Here is a 16,882-nt window from a genome sequence, read left to right on the forward strand (position 1 = left end):
ATTCCATACTTTCCTGTTGGTTCCTTGCCACATACAACAACTTGGCATTATTGTTACGCAAGCTATTGCAAGCAACAGACCTCCCCATGCAAAAAAGGTTACAATTATCAGCAGGAAAACTTAATTACTTCGGTATGTGCTAACCTCTCCAGTTAATTAAAAAAGCAAACAAACAGCAAAAAAACCTGTAACAATCTGAAGGTCAAAACAGAAAGTAAAGGAAGTTATCTGGATTTGGCAAATGACTCTTCTTGCTACACAGTAATCAAACGGGGTGGTTTAATTTAAAGACACAAATTCTGTGAGAAGGTTTTGAAAAAAAAAAATATATATATGCATATATATATATACACAAAGATGTTTACTTTCAATTACCCTAGTAAAAATGAAAAAAAATAAAAGTAGCAGCTGCAAAAGAAGGTATTCTTCGAGATGGCTCGTTACATAGCTGTTAGATGTAGCTAATCCGCTAAATATTTAGCTGAAAACTTCCTGCATCCCCTAACTCTTGTTTTCCCCATGAGTGTGCTGCAATCCCTGAAGCAGTTCATGGACAACTGCAGTTCTGTGTCTGTGCTTGCTGAGGCTGCTGCATATCTCTCCTGGCATTTGCATAGCTTAATGTGTATCGGTTGCAGCAGAGGGAAGGCAGCTTGCCACCCCATTTGATCCATGGTCAGCAATGGGAGCACAATGCTGGACGACGCTTGGCAATCCCCATCGACAGCATCTGCAGTCTGCTCCACCCCATTTTTCTGCTGCCTACACTTCAGGGACAAATGGAAAAAACAAACTCCCACACTATACTAACATGGAGCGGAGAAAAGGGAGGAATTTGTATCATTTCCTCTGATACCGGGGAAACAACCAGTTCCCCTCAAAAAGCAATGCATTTGTGAACAAAACAAGGGAACCCATTAAATATATTAAGTACATCAAAAGAAGACAAGGACACTAAGCTATTTGCTTTAAATTACTAGGGTTAGTTATAAAAGTAATAATTGAGAAACAGGGATTTCACACCAGGAGGTACCACCCTGTCTTAAAGAGATGCATGGCTTCTGTGCAAAGGAAAAACATGTAAAGAAGGCTGAAAAGACAGTCTTTGACATTTGGTATTTCTCTTATTACTTTTTTCTAAATTAAAAATACCATAAATATGTTTAACTTCATCTACTATGGATCTTATAGAAGCAAAACCTCTAAATCTGATTAAAAAACAACAGAAATTGAATTTGAATCCAACCTGTCCAGATGTACTTTTCTCCTCCTCCCCCAGTATGAAGGGAAATGAATTACTTCATGTGAACAATGTAACCTGCTATCCTGGTTCAAGTATTTTCCACAGTGTAACAGTTCCATTGCTACAGCTACAGATCCTGCACACCATGCAGCAGAAAACATCCCATTTTCTAACCTTTTGTTCCTCACCTACAAATCGGGCAGAGCAAATAATGACAAATGAAGATTTCACGGAAGGACGGATTGCTGGCTACATTCAAATGCACAAAAAGAGCCACACAACGTGATTTAATATTTGTTTTGAAAAAAAAATCTGAATCCCTGACCAAGGCCTTTCAGAGAATAGTCTTTGGAATCTTCTGGCACTTTTCTCCAAACAAAACACCAATAGATATTTTTTTTTTCCAGAAAGATACAGAACCATTCCAGGCCTTTTTTTTCCCCCTCACGCGTTCATTTGCCATCTCCAGACAACTGCTGCTCAGAGCCTATTTAAATATGTATGAAAGACTGCTGAATTGTCACGTACATTTCAGACGGGAACACGTACTAAAAATCCTAAACAGCCGACATGGACCTGCCGGGAAAACGATAAATGCAATAAATGCTTGTGCTTCCCCTTAAACACCAGGGCAGCTGATTACCTCAGGGGCACGCATTGACCAACTGGCAATGTATTTACACCACACCAACCCCACAAGGGTGGGCAAGGAATCTGGGAGGGGGAAGACGGTCATTTCTTTACGTTAAATATATATAGAAATAAAGAGGCTAGGAGAGGAATAGATACTGGTTTTCTTTTTGTTGTTTTTTTCTTTTTTCTGAGGGAAACCTCAGCGCTTGCCCTGCCTCTGGAGGGAGAGGAGGCTGGGGGGCTTTTATGTGGGAGGAAGGCTTTGGCTTTTTTTTTTTTGGAGGGGGAAGGTTTTCTGTGAGGGGGAGGCAGGCTTTTCTTTTTTCTTTTTTTGGGGGGAGGAAGATTTCCGTGAGGGGGAGAAGATTTCGAAGAGGGGGAGGCTTTCTGTGAGGGGAGGCTTTCTGCAGGGGGAGAGGAAGGCTTTCTGTGAGGAGGGGAGGACACCGAGGGGGAGGCTTTCTGTGAGGAGGGGACGCTTTCTGTGAGGAATAGAGCGGATTTCGGGGGCTGAAGGCTTCCTCTGAGGGGGGAGGCTTTCTACCAGCGGCCCCCCGGGCCCTGCCGCCCCCCTCTCCCCTCACGCTGACCTTGGGCAGGGCCGGCCGGCTCCTGGAAGCCATTACCGGGGCTTTAGCCCCTCCGATTTTCTCCTCAGGAGCCGGGCACGGCCGGGGGCTGTCCCCTCGTTACCCCCCCGGGGGATCCGACCCCAATTCCTGCCGCTGCCCGGGGCGGCTCCCGGCTCTCCCCGCCCGCCTTGCCCTTTATCCGCGCCTCACCCCATGGCTGCAGCCCCCACCCCGTGAGGAGGGTCCCCGTCCCCCCCCGTTCCTTCCCCTGAGGGGAGAGCCCCCCCCCTCACCCCCCACACCCATAGGGACCCGCCGTGAGGGGCGAGCCCCGGCCGCAGCGCACCCGTCCACCTGTCCACCCGAGGCGTGACGGGGCGGTGGCGGCGGGGGCCCGTTTTACCCGAGGGAGGTGGGAAGGAGGCGAGCGCGGCGCTCAGCCGCAGCCCTCACCGGGTCGGTGCGCAGCTCCCCGTCCCCGTGCTGCCGCCGCCGCCGCCCCTCCGCCTCTACGGCCGCTCCGCGCCGCCCGCGCCGGCCCCTTTTATAGGGCGGGGGGGGGGTGACGTCAGCGCCGCAGCGGACGGAAAGGGAGGGGGGGGGGAAGGAGGGGACGGCGCCACCCACTCGAGCGCAGTGGAACGGGAGGGAGTGCGCATGCGGGGAGGAGCGGAGGGAGCCGAGGGGGGCTGCGGGCACTGACGAGGGGTTCCGGAAATTGCCGAAGGGCTCCGGAAAGAGCCGAGGGGCGGGGCGGGGCGCCTGAGGGCGGAGGCTATGTGGTGGCCCTTTGGGCCTCCTTTCCTCGACCCATAACAAACGTGCAAAATAAAAATACAAACACCAAGCGACAGTGGAAATCATTTTAATTAGCGCAGGAGTGGGGTCTTCTGCCCCCTTTTCAGGCCCTGCTGGGGCCAGGTTCCTGCTCTCAGCCCTGAGCTGCTGCAGATTGTGAAAATTCAATCGATAAACCCCGCTCCAACAGCAGCCTCAGCAGCTTTCCCTTATTAAATATATATATACACACAGTATATACATGGTTAAAGCTGTCTGTTTGAAGTAGCCCGCAATGTCAGAATCACAAAGAAGCTTGACAAGGGCAGAACATCAAAAGGGTGCACACGCTTGTCAGAAACGGTCTATTTTTAAAAAGCCAATGAATAAATTCAAAGGCAAAGGAGCTTTTTGTATAAACAAGATGATTTAAATAGACACGGCAAATAAGGTTTACCCAAATCTCTGTTTTTTTAGAGGCTTAGTGAGACAGAACTGCATAGGACCAACACAGCAAGCTTCTTTTAGTGATTTTTGAGTTAATAACGCTTTCTTTTATTAAAGGACTTAAATGGAAAAAGCAGCCTGGCACTGATCTTGCATCAGAACCCGTAGGACTGCCTCAAAGTATTGTCTCTAAGGAAGAGGATGACTCACAGCAATTTTAATGCATCTGGTCCTAAGTGCGCAGTATTTTCACATGTGAGATGCTCTCACTTGTCATGTTTGATATGAATATGCATGTGGTGCCTTTTTAATATATGCATAGGACCTTATTTGCACCGTAACTTAACACCAAATGGCTAACATTCGAAGCTGCTAAAATAAAATAAAAAAAAACAGAACAGCATGATACAAGTCAAGCACCAGCTCAAGAAGTAGATGCAGCCATAAGCTACATCTAAAAATAAATATTGATTTATTAGTTATTTGGAAGCATACCCATTCAATTAAAAATCCTTATTAATGTTTTTGAAATAGCATATAAATATCTGGATGCCTTTTACTGAGGTAGAAATGCATACTGTATATTTGTTATTAATGAAAATAGGTACTTATATTCCCCCCCCAAAAAAAACATTAGTAAACCCCAGTACCTCTCAACCAAAACAAGGAAAGATTCTGTATCTTGTACATACCATCAAATCACCCCTTGTGTTTTGGCACAGGCAGATAATTATTTCTAACAGACACTACCAATCTTGATAAAGTGAGTCTCCAACATAATTACAGATAGGCAAGATGTACTCATAACATCTCCATTCCATATATATTAAAAAAAAAAAAAAATACGCATTTTCAAGTATACTAATGAAAGGTGTAGTACTTTTCTGTTAAAGGATACTGGAAGATTTCCAGCATACGAGAACAATCACCAGAAACGTTAATGTAATGAGTTCCAGTGTCACTTCACAAAATGTATACACCAAATACAAATTTAATTTATTACCAGTCAATTTTAAAGTCAAAGTTCAAGGTTTTAAAAGACCAAGTACATGTGTTACAATCTTTTCTCAGAAAGTTTAAGGGCTATCAAATCTAAATCAAATTCAGATTGTCATATGGCCCCCTCAAATCCACATTCTACAGCTTCAAAGTGTGAAATGTTTAGGATTATCGAAGAACAATCTGGTAAAAATAATAATTTTAACTTGTAACAGTATTTTGAAAAAAAAAATCACGTACTGCTTTCTAGAACTCTGCAGCAGATTTTCTCATCTTGAAGACTATCAAAATAGTTCAAGAACAGCGCAATACCTATCAAACAAATCTCCCACTACCCTGATCCCCCGTACTATGTACTCTCCAATGGCCGCAGAAAAACACGCTGCATCAGATTAAAGAGAAAAAAATAATCACACTTTAATATTAAATTTAAACAGATTTCTAGAATGAACTATTCTCAGAATAATTCACCATTGGTATAAAAGCATTACAGTACTTCATACATAAAAATGGCATAACAGTGAAAAGTAAGAAATATATTTCTATAAAATGGTCATTATAAAATATAATTCAATGCACCATAGGTAACTCAAGCATACCATTTCCCCCTCAATGATGACAGAACATCAGCCAAAGTGTTTAGATGAATGCACTGTTTCACCGTTATTATTTTTTTTTAATAAAATTGATTATTAGCTTTCAATCACTTAATGGATAGTGGACACAATTTCTGTAGTTTCAGGAACTCTGCTTTTTCCCCATAAAAATCCACACAAAGTTTTAAAAAGTGAGTCTATCTCTCTTAGATCAAGAACACTGCCTCTTGGAGCAAAGTTACATTCAACAGAGAGAAACGTTCACGATGCTAGGCCAAGTACCTTTTACCAGTCCCTCAGTAGTTTTAAGATGTTGTTGCCACAAACAGGATGCAAGTTACGTCAACATAACGGAAAGTGAATTACAAAAGCTTGACATAATAAATAATAAAGTTTCACCAGTAAGTTTCTGAGACTGATTAACTATGTTAAGACTTCGTAAAGCTTTGAGGTATTTTCACTTCCATGAACAGAATAGCACTGAGCAAATTTTCAGTCCAAGTGTTTATAGTGAAATCCAGAAGTTACCAGAATACTGTATGTAAACTACCTTCCACATGTTTGAGCATACCAAGGAAAATTCTCAGTTTTCCATAATTTAGTATATAAAAACCTATACAAATCGAAAATAAAGAACAGCTTTATCCATTTCCAACAAATTAAGATTTTGTTCTACTCAACATAAAATGTAATGAATTACACTTTAACACACGTGTTGAACATAATCTCCTCATCCACCCAAATATAAAATGAATTTGTTTTGTCTCTATATGTAAACAGGAAGCCAGGTCTGAAAGCACTGACATCCAGGGAGGAAGAAGTACATGCTGATTTATGACCTCCAAAAGGAAGGCTGCAGAAAGCCCTTTGGTAATGGAATTTCCTTCTTCTGTAGACATTCCTAGTAAGAGAAGACAACAAAAAAATCAAAAAAAAAAGGGTGGGGGGAGAAAGAAATGGGTTATCTTGGTTTGCAATCTCTTCTCAGGAATTTTGACGGCTCTTATTGCACACATCCAAAGCATTGCTAACAAAGTATCAAAATTTGTTTTGAAATTAAAGTACAAACTATGATATTAAAATATGATAGCTCTAGTTTAAGACGACATTCACAACACAAAAGTATTCAACAGTTCTGCAAGTTTTCTCTAAAAAATACATACACAAAATACAATGCTAACAAGACGCTACAAAGAGCAGCTCAAAATGTCTGCTTCCTCACAATCTAATCAGGACAACATAAAAAGTAAGCAAACCACTGATGAAAATGAGCTGTTACAGAAATGACTCAGCAGAATCGTTCTCAGCCCCTGTGTCTCCTCTCACTGCAACTATTCTCAGTGAACATCAATTATAACCAAAATAATTTTCCACTGAGAACAACAGATGTGAGGTAAGAAAGAAGCAAGATGTTTGACATCGTAACTATCATTAATCTTAAGAGAATTCAGTAAGTGAAAGACAGGTTACATCATAGTTACAGGTCCGGACTATCTAGTGTGCTGCAAGCAGTGCCAACATCATTATTGGAATGATGCATATATCGAACGGAGTGGAGGAAAAAGTCACTCTAAAACTGAAAAAAATTGCTTTACCTCCAAGAATTGCTTGAAACGCATTAAAGAGCCCATCTGTCCAGAGCTAGTAATTGCTTCAATCCTGCAGAAAGAACAGCATGTCTCAAAATCTATTTAGAAAGTTGAGTTTTATTTGCAAGTGGATAGGGAGGTGAATGTCAGAAATAGGAAAAGAGGGAAGAGTCTTTTAAGAGCAAACACCAAACACCCAAAATGTAAAAACAAGGATTATTTCACATTCCTAAAAACAAGCATCATACCTTGGGAAGTAGTCTTCTCGGATCAGCAACATCATTTTCCAGAACTGAATCTGATACTGTTTCATGAGAGCGTTACCACATACCTACGGTATAGAATCGGGTCTCAGAATAGCATAACACTTTCAGTGAACCTGTCCAATATCAATCACTTAATATTTAATTCAGACATTAAGATAAATACCTATACCTACAATAAAACCAACAAAGGTTCTAATTTGCCCTACTGCCAGCACAATCACCTTTTCTTGTCATTGACTGGGTGGTCATCACTAATACCCATTTGATGTTGTAATTCCTCTCACTCCAATCTCCCTTCAAAATTAACAGCCTTCCCTAATAGCATTTGCTAAGGAGTACTGTGGCCATTTACCAATCTTGATTAGTGCAATATGTACTTATCAATTTTATTCATATAGCCAGCTTACAGAATGCCTCTGGTGTATTTCGCTTTGTAATTTACTCTCTCTTTGCATACAATCTTTAGAAGGCATTTAATAAGCACAAAAGCTGCTTCTGTTTGATAATGCATCTCCCTTGACTCCAGCCTTCAGCTTTGGCTCTTATTTAGGAGAGCTACGTATCCTGGGATATGGATTAATATACATGTATATCAGACTCTGTCCTTTCCAACCTGAAAAACTCATCCTGTCTTATAAAGTAATTCATCTGGAAAGGACACAGGACCTTACATTCTGCATTGCATTGTATGAATTGGTGCCAAGTGATTAGCAAACCTTCTTCTTACAGGAGCATGCAACTATTTTTTTTTAAGGTTCCCGTTGTTTGTTTGTTTTTTTAAAAGGAAAATATAACAGTAGTTGCACGTGGTCTGGGTAAACCAGTTTTTTAAATAATTCAAACTCCAAGGCTGTATTAGCAAGAATCTGGAATTATTCATCTTCCCTTCTGAAGGAAAATGAACAAGTTAAAAAAAAAAAAAAACTCTTCTTAAAAATCATAACAAACATCACCTCAGTCAATAATCCCTTCAGACACTACAGTATCTCCAGTTCAGATCCCTTTAGCCACCAATTCACCAATTTACTGTCTTGTCTCATAAACTATAATGACTTTTTTATTTAAAAAAGAAGGAAAAGAAAAAAAAGGAAATAGAATGTTTGGCTATGTCATTTCCCAGTGTTTTGCTGCTGCTAAGTAGACTCATACATCACTGACCTCCAGAAAATCAAAAAGAAGTGTAGCTGTCACATCTGCCAGAGGTTCCATGTTCAACATCTGAGCAAGCCAGCGCCATCCATAACTCAGCCCATGAGGATGTGTCTATAAAGCAATACAAGAAAGCTAACCACCACTTGTTTTACAATATGCAAAATGCTTTTATCAAAACAGACAGCTTTCAGACTTCTTTTCACTTTTATAAAGTTGTTTTATGATAGCCTTACATCCAACATGACTGTTATGAAAATACCTAGTAAGTAAGTGAAGGTCGATGATACAAAGTACTTTGTATTGCCTTGTTTGGTATAATTATGACCATGTCTCTTCAAATTTATTATGAGTTGGTTTAGGTTCAGCTGCAAATCAAGTTTATAATACATTTAATAGACTCTTGGGATACTAACGGAGTTATAATTATAACATCATATACATATACCCCTTGTCTGTTTCCATAAGGCCACCGAAGCTGAATGATAGCAGCATAAAGACGAATCATTCCTGACATCCGTTTAAGGAAATGATCTTGCTCTTCTATCTTAGAATCCTTAACTTGATATCCGAGCATCCTAAGTATGAGAAGATGTTCCAGTATTAGGACAGCAAAACACATTCACATCCATTACCCCTAAAAACATTTCCAGAGGTTCTGAAAAATATTCTCCAGGGGTGCAGAATCAGGGGAACTGCACACTTGTGAGTAAACCTCCAGACCCTATGCAATCACGTCGCAGTGCCTAAGTAATTAGAGATGGGGAAAAGCAGATTTCACTCACAAGAATAGTCTTAGCCCTTGTTGAGTGCATGCTGAAGAAGTCCAGTAATAAATTTACCTCTGATACTCTTCCATAGAGGTTCCTTCTTTGAAGGCAGGGTAGAATGGCACAGAATACGGGCACTTTTTGTGTAGATGAGCTAAAAAGAGATCTCCGACTCGAGGGTGTATTTCCCAGATTCCAGATGCCACCACAGCAATTGGGAAAGCTGCCTCACGGTGAGAAGCTACTTCTTCTTCTCCTTGACTCTGGGAGAGGGAAAGAAAAGTCTGTTCTCACCCCTCCAAGACATTTTTCAGACATCAAATTGAAAATATTTTTTTTTTTGTCCCATCTCCTTTGTTGTAATTAGCCCCTACTAATGTTTCTATGACTATTGTAGCCACCCGCAAAAAAGCTGATAAGGCCCTGTGTCATCAGCTCCCACAGAAGATGACAAACTTGGCCCAGGACTCAAAAAAGGAGTTAGCATCTTCAGGCACAAAGTGCAAGGCTGCACAGACATTTTTACTCCAAACAACCATATTCCAATGTTTACAAATTCAGTCACAGTTTTAGTCCATGGGAATTTTTTTTTGCATGTATTTTGTCTCTGTACTGACAAATTAAAGTCTCAAACAACCCAAATTTACCAAATAAAGAACAGAAAAAAGAATATTGCCAACTTCAAAAAGCAATTCAAACAATGATACAACATTTTTGGGAGGTGCTAACTGCACAGCAGGGACAGAAGCTTGACTCTTGTGAGCTTTCTTCTTTTTCCTCCAATTCTCCCAAGATGTAGGTTTTAGAGCAGGTGTACAGTTTTGTCATAGATCATAAATAACTATCAACCTTTTCTCCACTATTATTCTATAAAACTAGTTAAGATTTTGCAGCATGTAAGCCTGGAATTTCAAATAATAATTTCTCTTAGAAAAGATAAAACAGTGGAAGGAGAGACAAAAAAGAGAAAAAAAAAGTTCCTTCATTGTTGCTTTTTTAATCCTTAAAGCACTTTCTCTAAACAATATGAACGTTAACATATGCCTAGTAATTTTGTTTGTTGAATAGGGAGGACAATGACCAAAAGAGCTTCCTAAAGCACCAGCTACCTTTGCCACCCCAAAAAAGAGAAGAGTTTCTCACCACAAATTTCTCTGCAAGTTTGTAATAAACAAAATCCAGACCCTGTGGATGCTGAGTCACTGATACACTTCGCCCTCCACTCTGAACAGACTTTCCAGAGAGCAGGTTATTGATCTTGTCAAATATCTCTCTCAGCTGAGAGCCTGTAAATATATCAGAAATGTATGAAGACAGAAGGTTAGGAAAAAGACAAGCCTTAAAAAGATCGCATCAACTGCACAAAAACTGGACCCACACCCTAAAGGGCAAGGCACCTCCAACTGCTCATTTGCTACATCTGATTAAAGAAACTGAATTACGATGAAGCAAGAGGCTTCTCAGGGAGGCAACAGACTCTAAAAACAAAAGCAAACACTGTGCTACAAAGACTTGGCCTCTTCCTACGCCAGCTCTTTTCTGTAAGGGTAATTATAGAAACCTTGGATACACTGTGTTCTTCTAAAATCTACTAAAACCTAAAGGCATTACTGTTGGATTGAGCTCTTTGTGTTTTCCTGACCTGCTATGCTAGAGATCTGGCTAACAGGGATCGTAGCTGCTTTCTGCAAGTCCATTTTTATCTTCTTAACCTGCAAAACAACAACAAAACATTTTAAAAAAACTTTAAAGGCAAGAGAATTGATCAAGACTGAAAGGCAGAGTTTCACTTATGCAGTATATACATTATGGTCCAAATTCTGAAAGGAGGAATTCAGCCCTAAATCCTAACGCATCTTTAGCTGAATTAAATCCACTGAAAATACTACAGAATCTAATCTCACAGAACTGAGGTCAGAATATTTATTTCCAGAATACCTAGCGTTTAATTTAACCGTTATATGTACCTAGAGGACCAGAAACATGAGTAAAAAACACTTCCTGAGACAGTAAGATGCCAGATTCCTACAGCCACAATCTTTAAGACCTGAAGATACCCACAGAAGGCCAGCAGCAGACAAGTAGGTTAGTTTTGCCTCAGGACACATCTAATGGATTTTCAAATGCACATAACGTACTGGGAGGAAAAGACAGAATGGGCAGCATATAACAGGTTTTGTTTCATTTGCATTTTGAATTGATGTTCAAGACTGAAATGAGTAAAGATTATTCTGCTGTAGAGTATATGATAAATGAATATAACTGAGAAAAATAAAATAAACTAACGTAAATGTTCAGAACCCACTGTTCAACATTTTTCTGTCTCAAGGTTTGAGTCATACCAAGATGTAAAGTACTCATTGAATCAACAGGAAAAAAAATCTCATGAAGAATGAATGATATAGAAAAGTGACAAAAGCAAGAGAGAGTGAGAAGTAATTCGTTAGAAGCAGCACACAGCATTGTCTTTTAATGCTCTATAGCAGTCCGATCCAAATTGTTAAAACTGCAGAAAATAAGTAACCTGCAGAATTTAAAAAGTAGGCTGCAATTCTGCTCTACAGCTCCTGTTTTTTTTTGACAGATTAATATATTTTTTTCATTACTACTATGACAGCAAGGATGAGCAGACTTAACAGAAGCTGCTGTTAGAAATGTTTTTTATGAAAGCTCTCCTTCTTCCACTAGAGATCAAGATAATCCCTCTTCAACAGTGTTAATCATTTGTTTGTACCTCATTGTCTTTGCAGTTGCTTATCTCACTGAAAGAAGTGACACACTGGTTTGCAGCATCTTGAAGCTCCTGGTACCAGCGCATAATACTTTCGTCTGTCTTAACTTGAAGTCCTAATAGAAAGAAAAATAAAATATTAAAAATCAGGAGATTAACAAAGACCCAAAAATCTAGAACACCTGATTTAAGTGAGCTTATGCATCAGATAGTTTGCTGCTGGCAGTCCTATATCCATGCCGTTAGTTGTGCTAATAAAGCTATGAGAAGGTACATCATTGCAACAATAAGATACCAAAATAGGATTTGGCAAAACAGTAAAAAAGTGTACAAGGAGGAAATGGCAGGGAGAGAGTAACAACCAACCTTCCTTCGTCTGCTTTCCCCCTGGCAGCTGTGCAGGGGCAGTACTCTGAGCTTTCATCTGCGATTTTTTCAGTAACTCTTGCTGCTTCTGTCTCTCTTCCTCTTCATCTCTCCTCTTTTTTTCTTCCACAGCTGCAGCGATTTCTTGCTGCATGCTGGATATCAGCCCCCGCATTTCCTGCAGTGCTCGTTCAGTATTGGCCACATCCACTTGAGTAGGGAAACCTCTCTATCAAGAAATAGAGAAGGTGATAAAACATTTGAAACGTTTGAAGCACTAATTTTCATAAAATCCAGGAGCCAACTATGTACTTTATCCTCTTTTAGTGAAAATCTTTTTCTCCTTTATCTGTACATAAACTTTGTCTCAGTCCATGAATAGATCTCACAAGATCTTAGGAAAACAAAAATTAGTAACACACTTTGACAAGTGGAATGGAACTTCAGTGCAAAGACTAGATGGCTTCCTTTGCAGGAAGATACCCGTGACAAATTGGAACAGATGATAAGCATTATTACAGTGTTTAATTTTTCAAGATTTGTATCTCACCTTCACATAGAGAAAGTGTTTTTCATAGACACACAGTTCCTGTAAAAACACTTACTAAGATAGGAGTACCCTACTGCATTCAGTATTTCTAATAATTTATGAACCACTCAATTTCCATGGTTTCCTCAAGAAGGAACTAAATAGCATCAAGAGCTGCACTACTTTAATAACCAGTCGCTCTTGCAGAAATCCTCATGCATTTTTATAAGCCATTTTCACACAGCTGAAGTGTCAAAGAAGAGAACTTGCCTTCTGAATTAGCTGCTTTATAGGCCAAACATCTAAAAACATTTCTGTGACATGTTAGTTAACTGTCTCAAAACAAGCTGCGTTTGAAGGCAATTACAGGGAGCTTCAAAAGGAAGGAGAAGCACAGTTAAAAACAACCCTAGAGCCACTACCTCACTAGTGGTGCGGATGAGTCCTGACACCAGCCCACAGATCTGGTTGCCTCGACTACTGTATGCAGAAAGATCAATTTTTGGCAAGTCTTTGTGTCTGTAATTGGGATCAATCTGCTGGTTAAGCTGTAGCACTTCCTCCTGGATAGAATAAAGGCGACGCAGTCTTTCCTGGCCTTCTTCCTTACGCAAACGCTCCAGCTCCTCCTGACGCTGCCTCTGCTGCTCTGCCTCACGCAGTTTTAGATTTAATACCTAGGGAGCGAAAGAAAACAGACACAAAGTTAAGCAACTCTAGCTTTACAGGTCCTTCCTAGCTTAATGAAAGGAACTGCAGTTGGGAAAAACAAACAAATTTTTTCACCAGCTGTAGTCTGAACATGGTTCTGAACACAAAAGTACCACAGAAGCTGCAATAGCACGGTTGACAAATTTTGCTGCCTACAGCATCCATGGAGCCTCAGGGCTGGAGAATAAGAGGTTCACAAGGAATCTCAGGACTGTTTGATTGCCACAGAGTTAGGAAGAAAATAAAAAGATTCAGATTCAATCTTAAGACATAAAATAAATATATTCAAGTTTTCTCAAATAAATTAACAGACGATGTTGTAAGGATAGGCCTAAGAACATCACAATATGCTACTTTTATACACAAGACCCCATCTCTATGGAAGTAGTAAAGGCAAACTAATCTTTAAAGACTAACACCTTAATCATCAAGACAACATCTTGACCAATCATACAGCAGGAGCCAAGCCCTAGTTCAAGCATGATCAGCAAACTTTGAATGGAAGTTAATTTAGTTAAAGACTCCACTGTTCTTCTCCTGTAAGGCATGTGCCTGTACTGCATTTCCTCAACAACACAGCAGGTGCCTAGAACAGCACCAGAAAATATATTCTCACCCCAGAAATACTACATATAGATAAATAAATCAACTGGTCTTTCTAGTTCCTACCAAGTAGCCATGCTCTTTTATGAAAGAAAACTGTTACAAGTCTCAGACCTTTGCTCTGTGTCGGTGTTCTTCCTTCAACTTCTCTTGCTGTCCCTGAGTTTCCTTTAAGCTAAAATACACAAAAAAGGGGGGGGGAGAGTCTATTAAAGACACAATCAATAAAATACAAACACAAACACTCAACAAGTTACTTCTAAACATTTTTAAGAATTAACCATCACTTTGGTTAGATGCTATAGTATTTTAAGGATACTGGTGCTATTCTCACCTCTTCTCCATCACTTCTCGCAAATCTTGGAATTCCTGATGCTGCTTTAGCTCCTTCAGTTCATCAAAACGCTTCAGTTGCTCACTTGCAAGGTCATACACTGCCCTCACCATCTGCTCTTGCTGCTCCTGCCGCTGCCTGAGCCCCTCCTGAAGATTGCAAAGGTGCCAGAAGCAGCACAATGTGATAACCACCAGAACGCACCAGAAGAAAACACAAATGAAATTACCTAGAGACAGCTAATGTGGTCCACTTGAGGTTATGCTAAACCTTAGAGAGTAAACAACTGCTCAGTTCTTTTAACTCGAGCATTGTTACCTCTGGTTATATAGCTCTTCCGTGATTCACATACACCTCAGCTCCTCACTCCCCTTTTTTATTTATTTTTTTATTTATTTATTTTACCTTTCCTTTCAACCTGTACATCTCTTCATACATCCGAATGCAGCCTTCAACTTCCGTAACTTTAGATGGAAGCAGTGTTGGAAGGACTTCTTGATCCATTTCCAGCAGACTAAGACCATTATTTCCCTGCGTGGTTAGCATATGAGTAGAATCAGTGACTGAATATAGTATCAGAAATTCATGGAGGAATACAGGTAAATCAAGTCTCTTAAAGTACACGTTACATAAACAGACAAAGGAGTCAACCAACACACAAGTTTTAGAGTAGTTAAACAACCCAGAAGTGTAACCTCACAATTTTGAGTATCTTCCAGCACCCACACGAGGTTGTGATAGTCGCTCTTCCCAATCAGTAAAATTGACAGCAGATACCAATAGCCTCTAGGACATTCACAAGGGCTCACTATCTCTGGAAAAGGCTAGACAGACACCCTGGGTTCTCTCTACATTCACTGAAGATATTACACTGCAGGAAACCAAGATAGTTCATGCTTTGAACCATTCTTCAGGAAGAGCTGTAACACCTCTCAGTCATTCAAAGGCTCCAGAGAAGAGACAGAAGAGCCAAAGAGAGCACTCACAGACTCTTACAACAGGCCTGATCCTACTCTGTGACCATATCCTTCCTCATGGATGAATCCCATACTACTAATCCACATAACTATAATAACGCCAACGAGATTTTCCTTAGTTATGGTGAAAAAGAGCTTGCTTTTGGCCTGCTGTGAAAGTTATTTCAGGAAGATCTTAGTACCAATTTTAGCATCCCCTGGCTATGCTAAAAAAAATAAAATAGCTGGAACTAAGTATGTTTTTCCTCACAAACAAATTAACAGAGCACAAACCAACCTCTGTCAGGCAATTCATGGCAGCAAGTTAACATACTTTTTCCACACAGCTGCTCACATTTGGGCTATAATTAGAGAGCTACCTTTGTTTCGCTCAGCACTGTAGATGAAAGTGGTGAAGAGCCCTGGTGGCTGGCAGATGTGACCTTCTCAAGAGGTAGCTGGTTTGTACGGGGAGTGGATTTGTTAGGTGTTGAAGTTTTGGATGGTGTAATTTCCTGGTCTGACCGTTCAACTATTCTGTCCAGGACCCAGCCAGAATAAGAGGACAACATGAGAGGCGACATGCATCCTTCCAAGACATCCTTGGGAGAGAACACTTGTTGTGAGCTCAGAGCACAGCAAGAAAGCGTGAACAAACACTGCTGAGAACACCCGCACGGGTCAGCAGGTGCCTCATAACAGCGGTTCAGCACCCCACTTCCCATTTCTTCTGTCAGCTTTCACAGAATCCCTAAGCTTGGCCCTCCAAAATCACCTGGTTCAACCACCCCCCTACCACCACTGTCACCCATTAACCCATATCCCCCAGCACCACGTCCAACCTCTCCTTGAACACCCCCAGGGACGGTGACTCCACCACCTCCCTGGGCAACCCGTCCCAGTGCCTGACCGCTCTTTCTGAGGAGAAATGTCTCCTCATTTCCAACCTGAACCTCCCCTGAAGCAACTTGAGGCCATTCCCTCTGGTCCTACCACTGGTTACCTGTGAGAAGAGGCTGCCCCCAGCTCCCCACACCTTCCTTTCAGGGCGTTGTGGAGAGCAATAAGGTCTCCCCTGAGCCTCCTCCTCTCCAGCCCAAACACCCCCAGTTCCCTCAGCCGCCCCTCACAGGACTTGAGTCCCGGACCCCTCACCTCGTCCCGCAGCCAGTGGCGGCAGTACTTCAGGCGGCCCTTGCTGGAGCCGCGCAGAGCCTCCAGCGTGTCCCAGCGGAGCTGCCGCTGCTGCATGGCCGCGCCGACAACAGCCCCGCCGAGCCTCGGCCCCGCTCCCGCTTCCGTTGCCGGGGCGCCACAGGCCGCGGGTTCGAGTCCCGCCCACGGCCACACCTCACAAAGGAAGGGGCCGGGCTCCGAGGGAGTGGCGGATTTGCCCGTTTTGCCCTCGTTTTGCGTGGGCTTGCGGCGGAGGGGGGGGATGTGGCGGCGGGGATGGGGCTGGAGACGAACGTGGAGTACCGCGGGAAGTCCGGCTTGCAGGCAGCGGGCATTAAAAGGTCCGGATTTTCCTCGCCTGCGCGGACAAAATGCCCACGTATTTTTTTGGTTTTGCACCTTTTTTTTTTTTTTTTTCTCCAAAATAAGACCCCC

General features: G+C 41.5%; 2 protein-coding genes across 12 annotated transcripts in view; both read right to left on the reverse strand.

Moving 5' to 3' along the window:
• The window catches only part of SPTAN1 (spectrin alpha, non-erythrocytic 1), a 48,648-nt gene extending 45,606 nt beyond the window's left edge, over nucleotides 1-3,042 (reverse strand). For 8 of the 11 annotated variants that reach the window (XM_068657470.1, XM_068657469.1, XM_068657465.1 and 5 more), the window contains exons 1-2: nucleotides 2,902-3,001; nucleotides 1,772-1,819 (exon numbers count right to left, since the gene is read on the reverse strand). The gene's annotated coding sequence lies outside the window, so the exon portion shown is untranslated. Of the gene's footprint in view, nucleotides 1-1,771; nucleotides 1,820-2,901 lie in introns of all 11 variants that reach the window. The other 3 variants (XM_068657464.1, XM_068657463.1, XM_068657460.1) reach the window with 3 other exon arrangements.
• A 2,021-nt stretch (nucleotides 3,043-5,063) lies between these two features.
• On the reverse strand, nucleotides 5,064-16,613 carry GLE1 (GLE1 RNA export mediator). The gene is made up of 16 exons (XM_068656956.1): nucleotides 16,427-16,613; nucleotides 15,652-15,873; nucleotides 14,721-14,846; nucleotides 14,316-14,464; nucleotides 14,096-14,156; nucleotides 13,090-13,344; nucleotides 12,139-12,367; nucleotides 11,776-11,888; nucleotides 10,684-10,753; nucleotides 10,185-10,327; nucleotides 9,114-9,304; nucleotides 8,720-8,849; nucleotides 8,281-8,385; nucleotides 7,105-7,187; nucleotides 6,863-6,926; nucleotides 5,064-6,168 (listed from the first exon to the last, which is right to left on the reverse strand). The coding sequence occupies exons 1-16, from the start codon at nucleotides 16,520-16,522 to the stop codon at nucleotides 6,100-6,102; spliced, it is 2,106 nt and encodes a 701-aa protein (XP_068513057.1). The 5' UTR covers nucleotides 16,523-16,613; the 3' UTR covers nucleotides 5,064-6,099.
• Between the last annotated feature and the right edge of the window lie 269 nt (nucleotides 16,614-16,882).

Source organism: Anas acuta, chromosome 20 (genome assembly GCF_963932015.1).
Source record: "Anas acuta chromosome 20, bAnaAcu1.1, whole genome shotgun sequence".
Lineage (NCBI taxonomy): Eukaryota > Metazoa > Chordata > Aves > Anseriformes > Anatidae > Anas > Anas acuta.

Coding starts and splice junctions, on each gene's coding strand:
- GLE1 (XM_068656956.1), bottom strand. CDS start 16,522: ATGCAGCAGCGGCAGCTCCGCTGGGACACGCTGGAGGCTCTGCGCGGC. Junction 14,847..15,651: donor CAGTGCTGAGCGAAACAAAG/GTAGCTCTCTAA, acceptor CTAACCACGCAG/GGAAATAATGGTCTTAGTCT. Junction 7,188..8,280: donor TTCTTTTTGATTTTCTGGAG/GTCAGTGATGTA, acceptor TCTATACCGTAG/GTATGTGGTAACGCTCTCAT.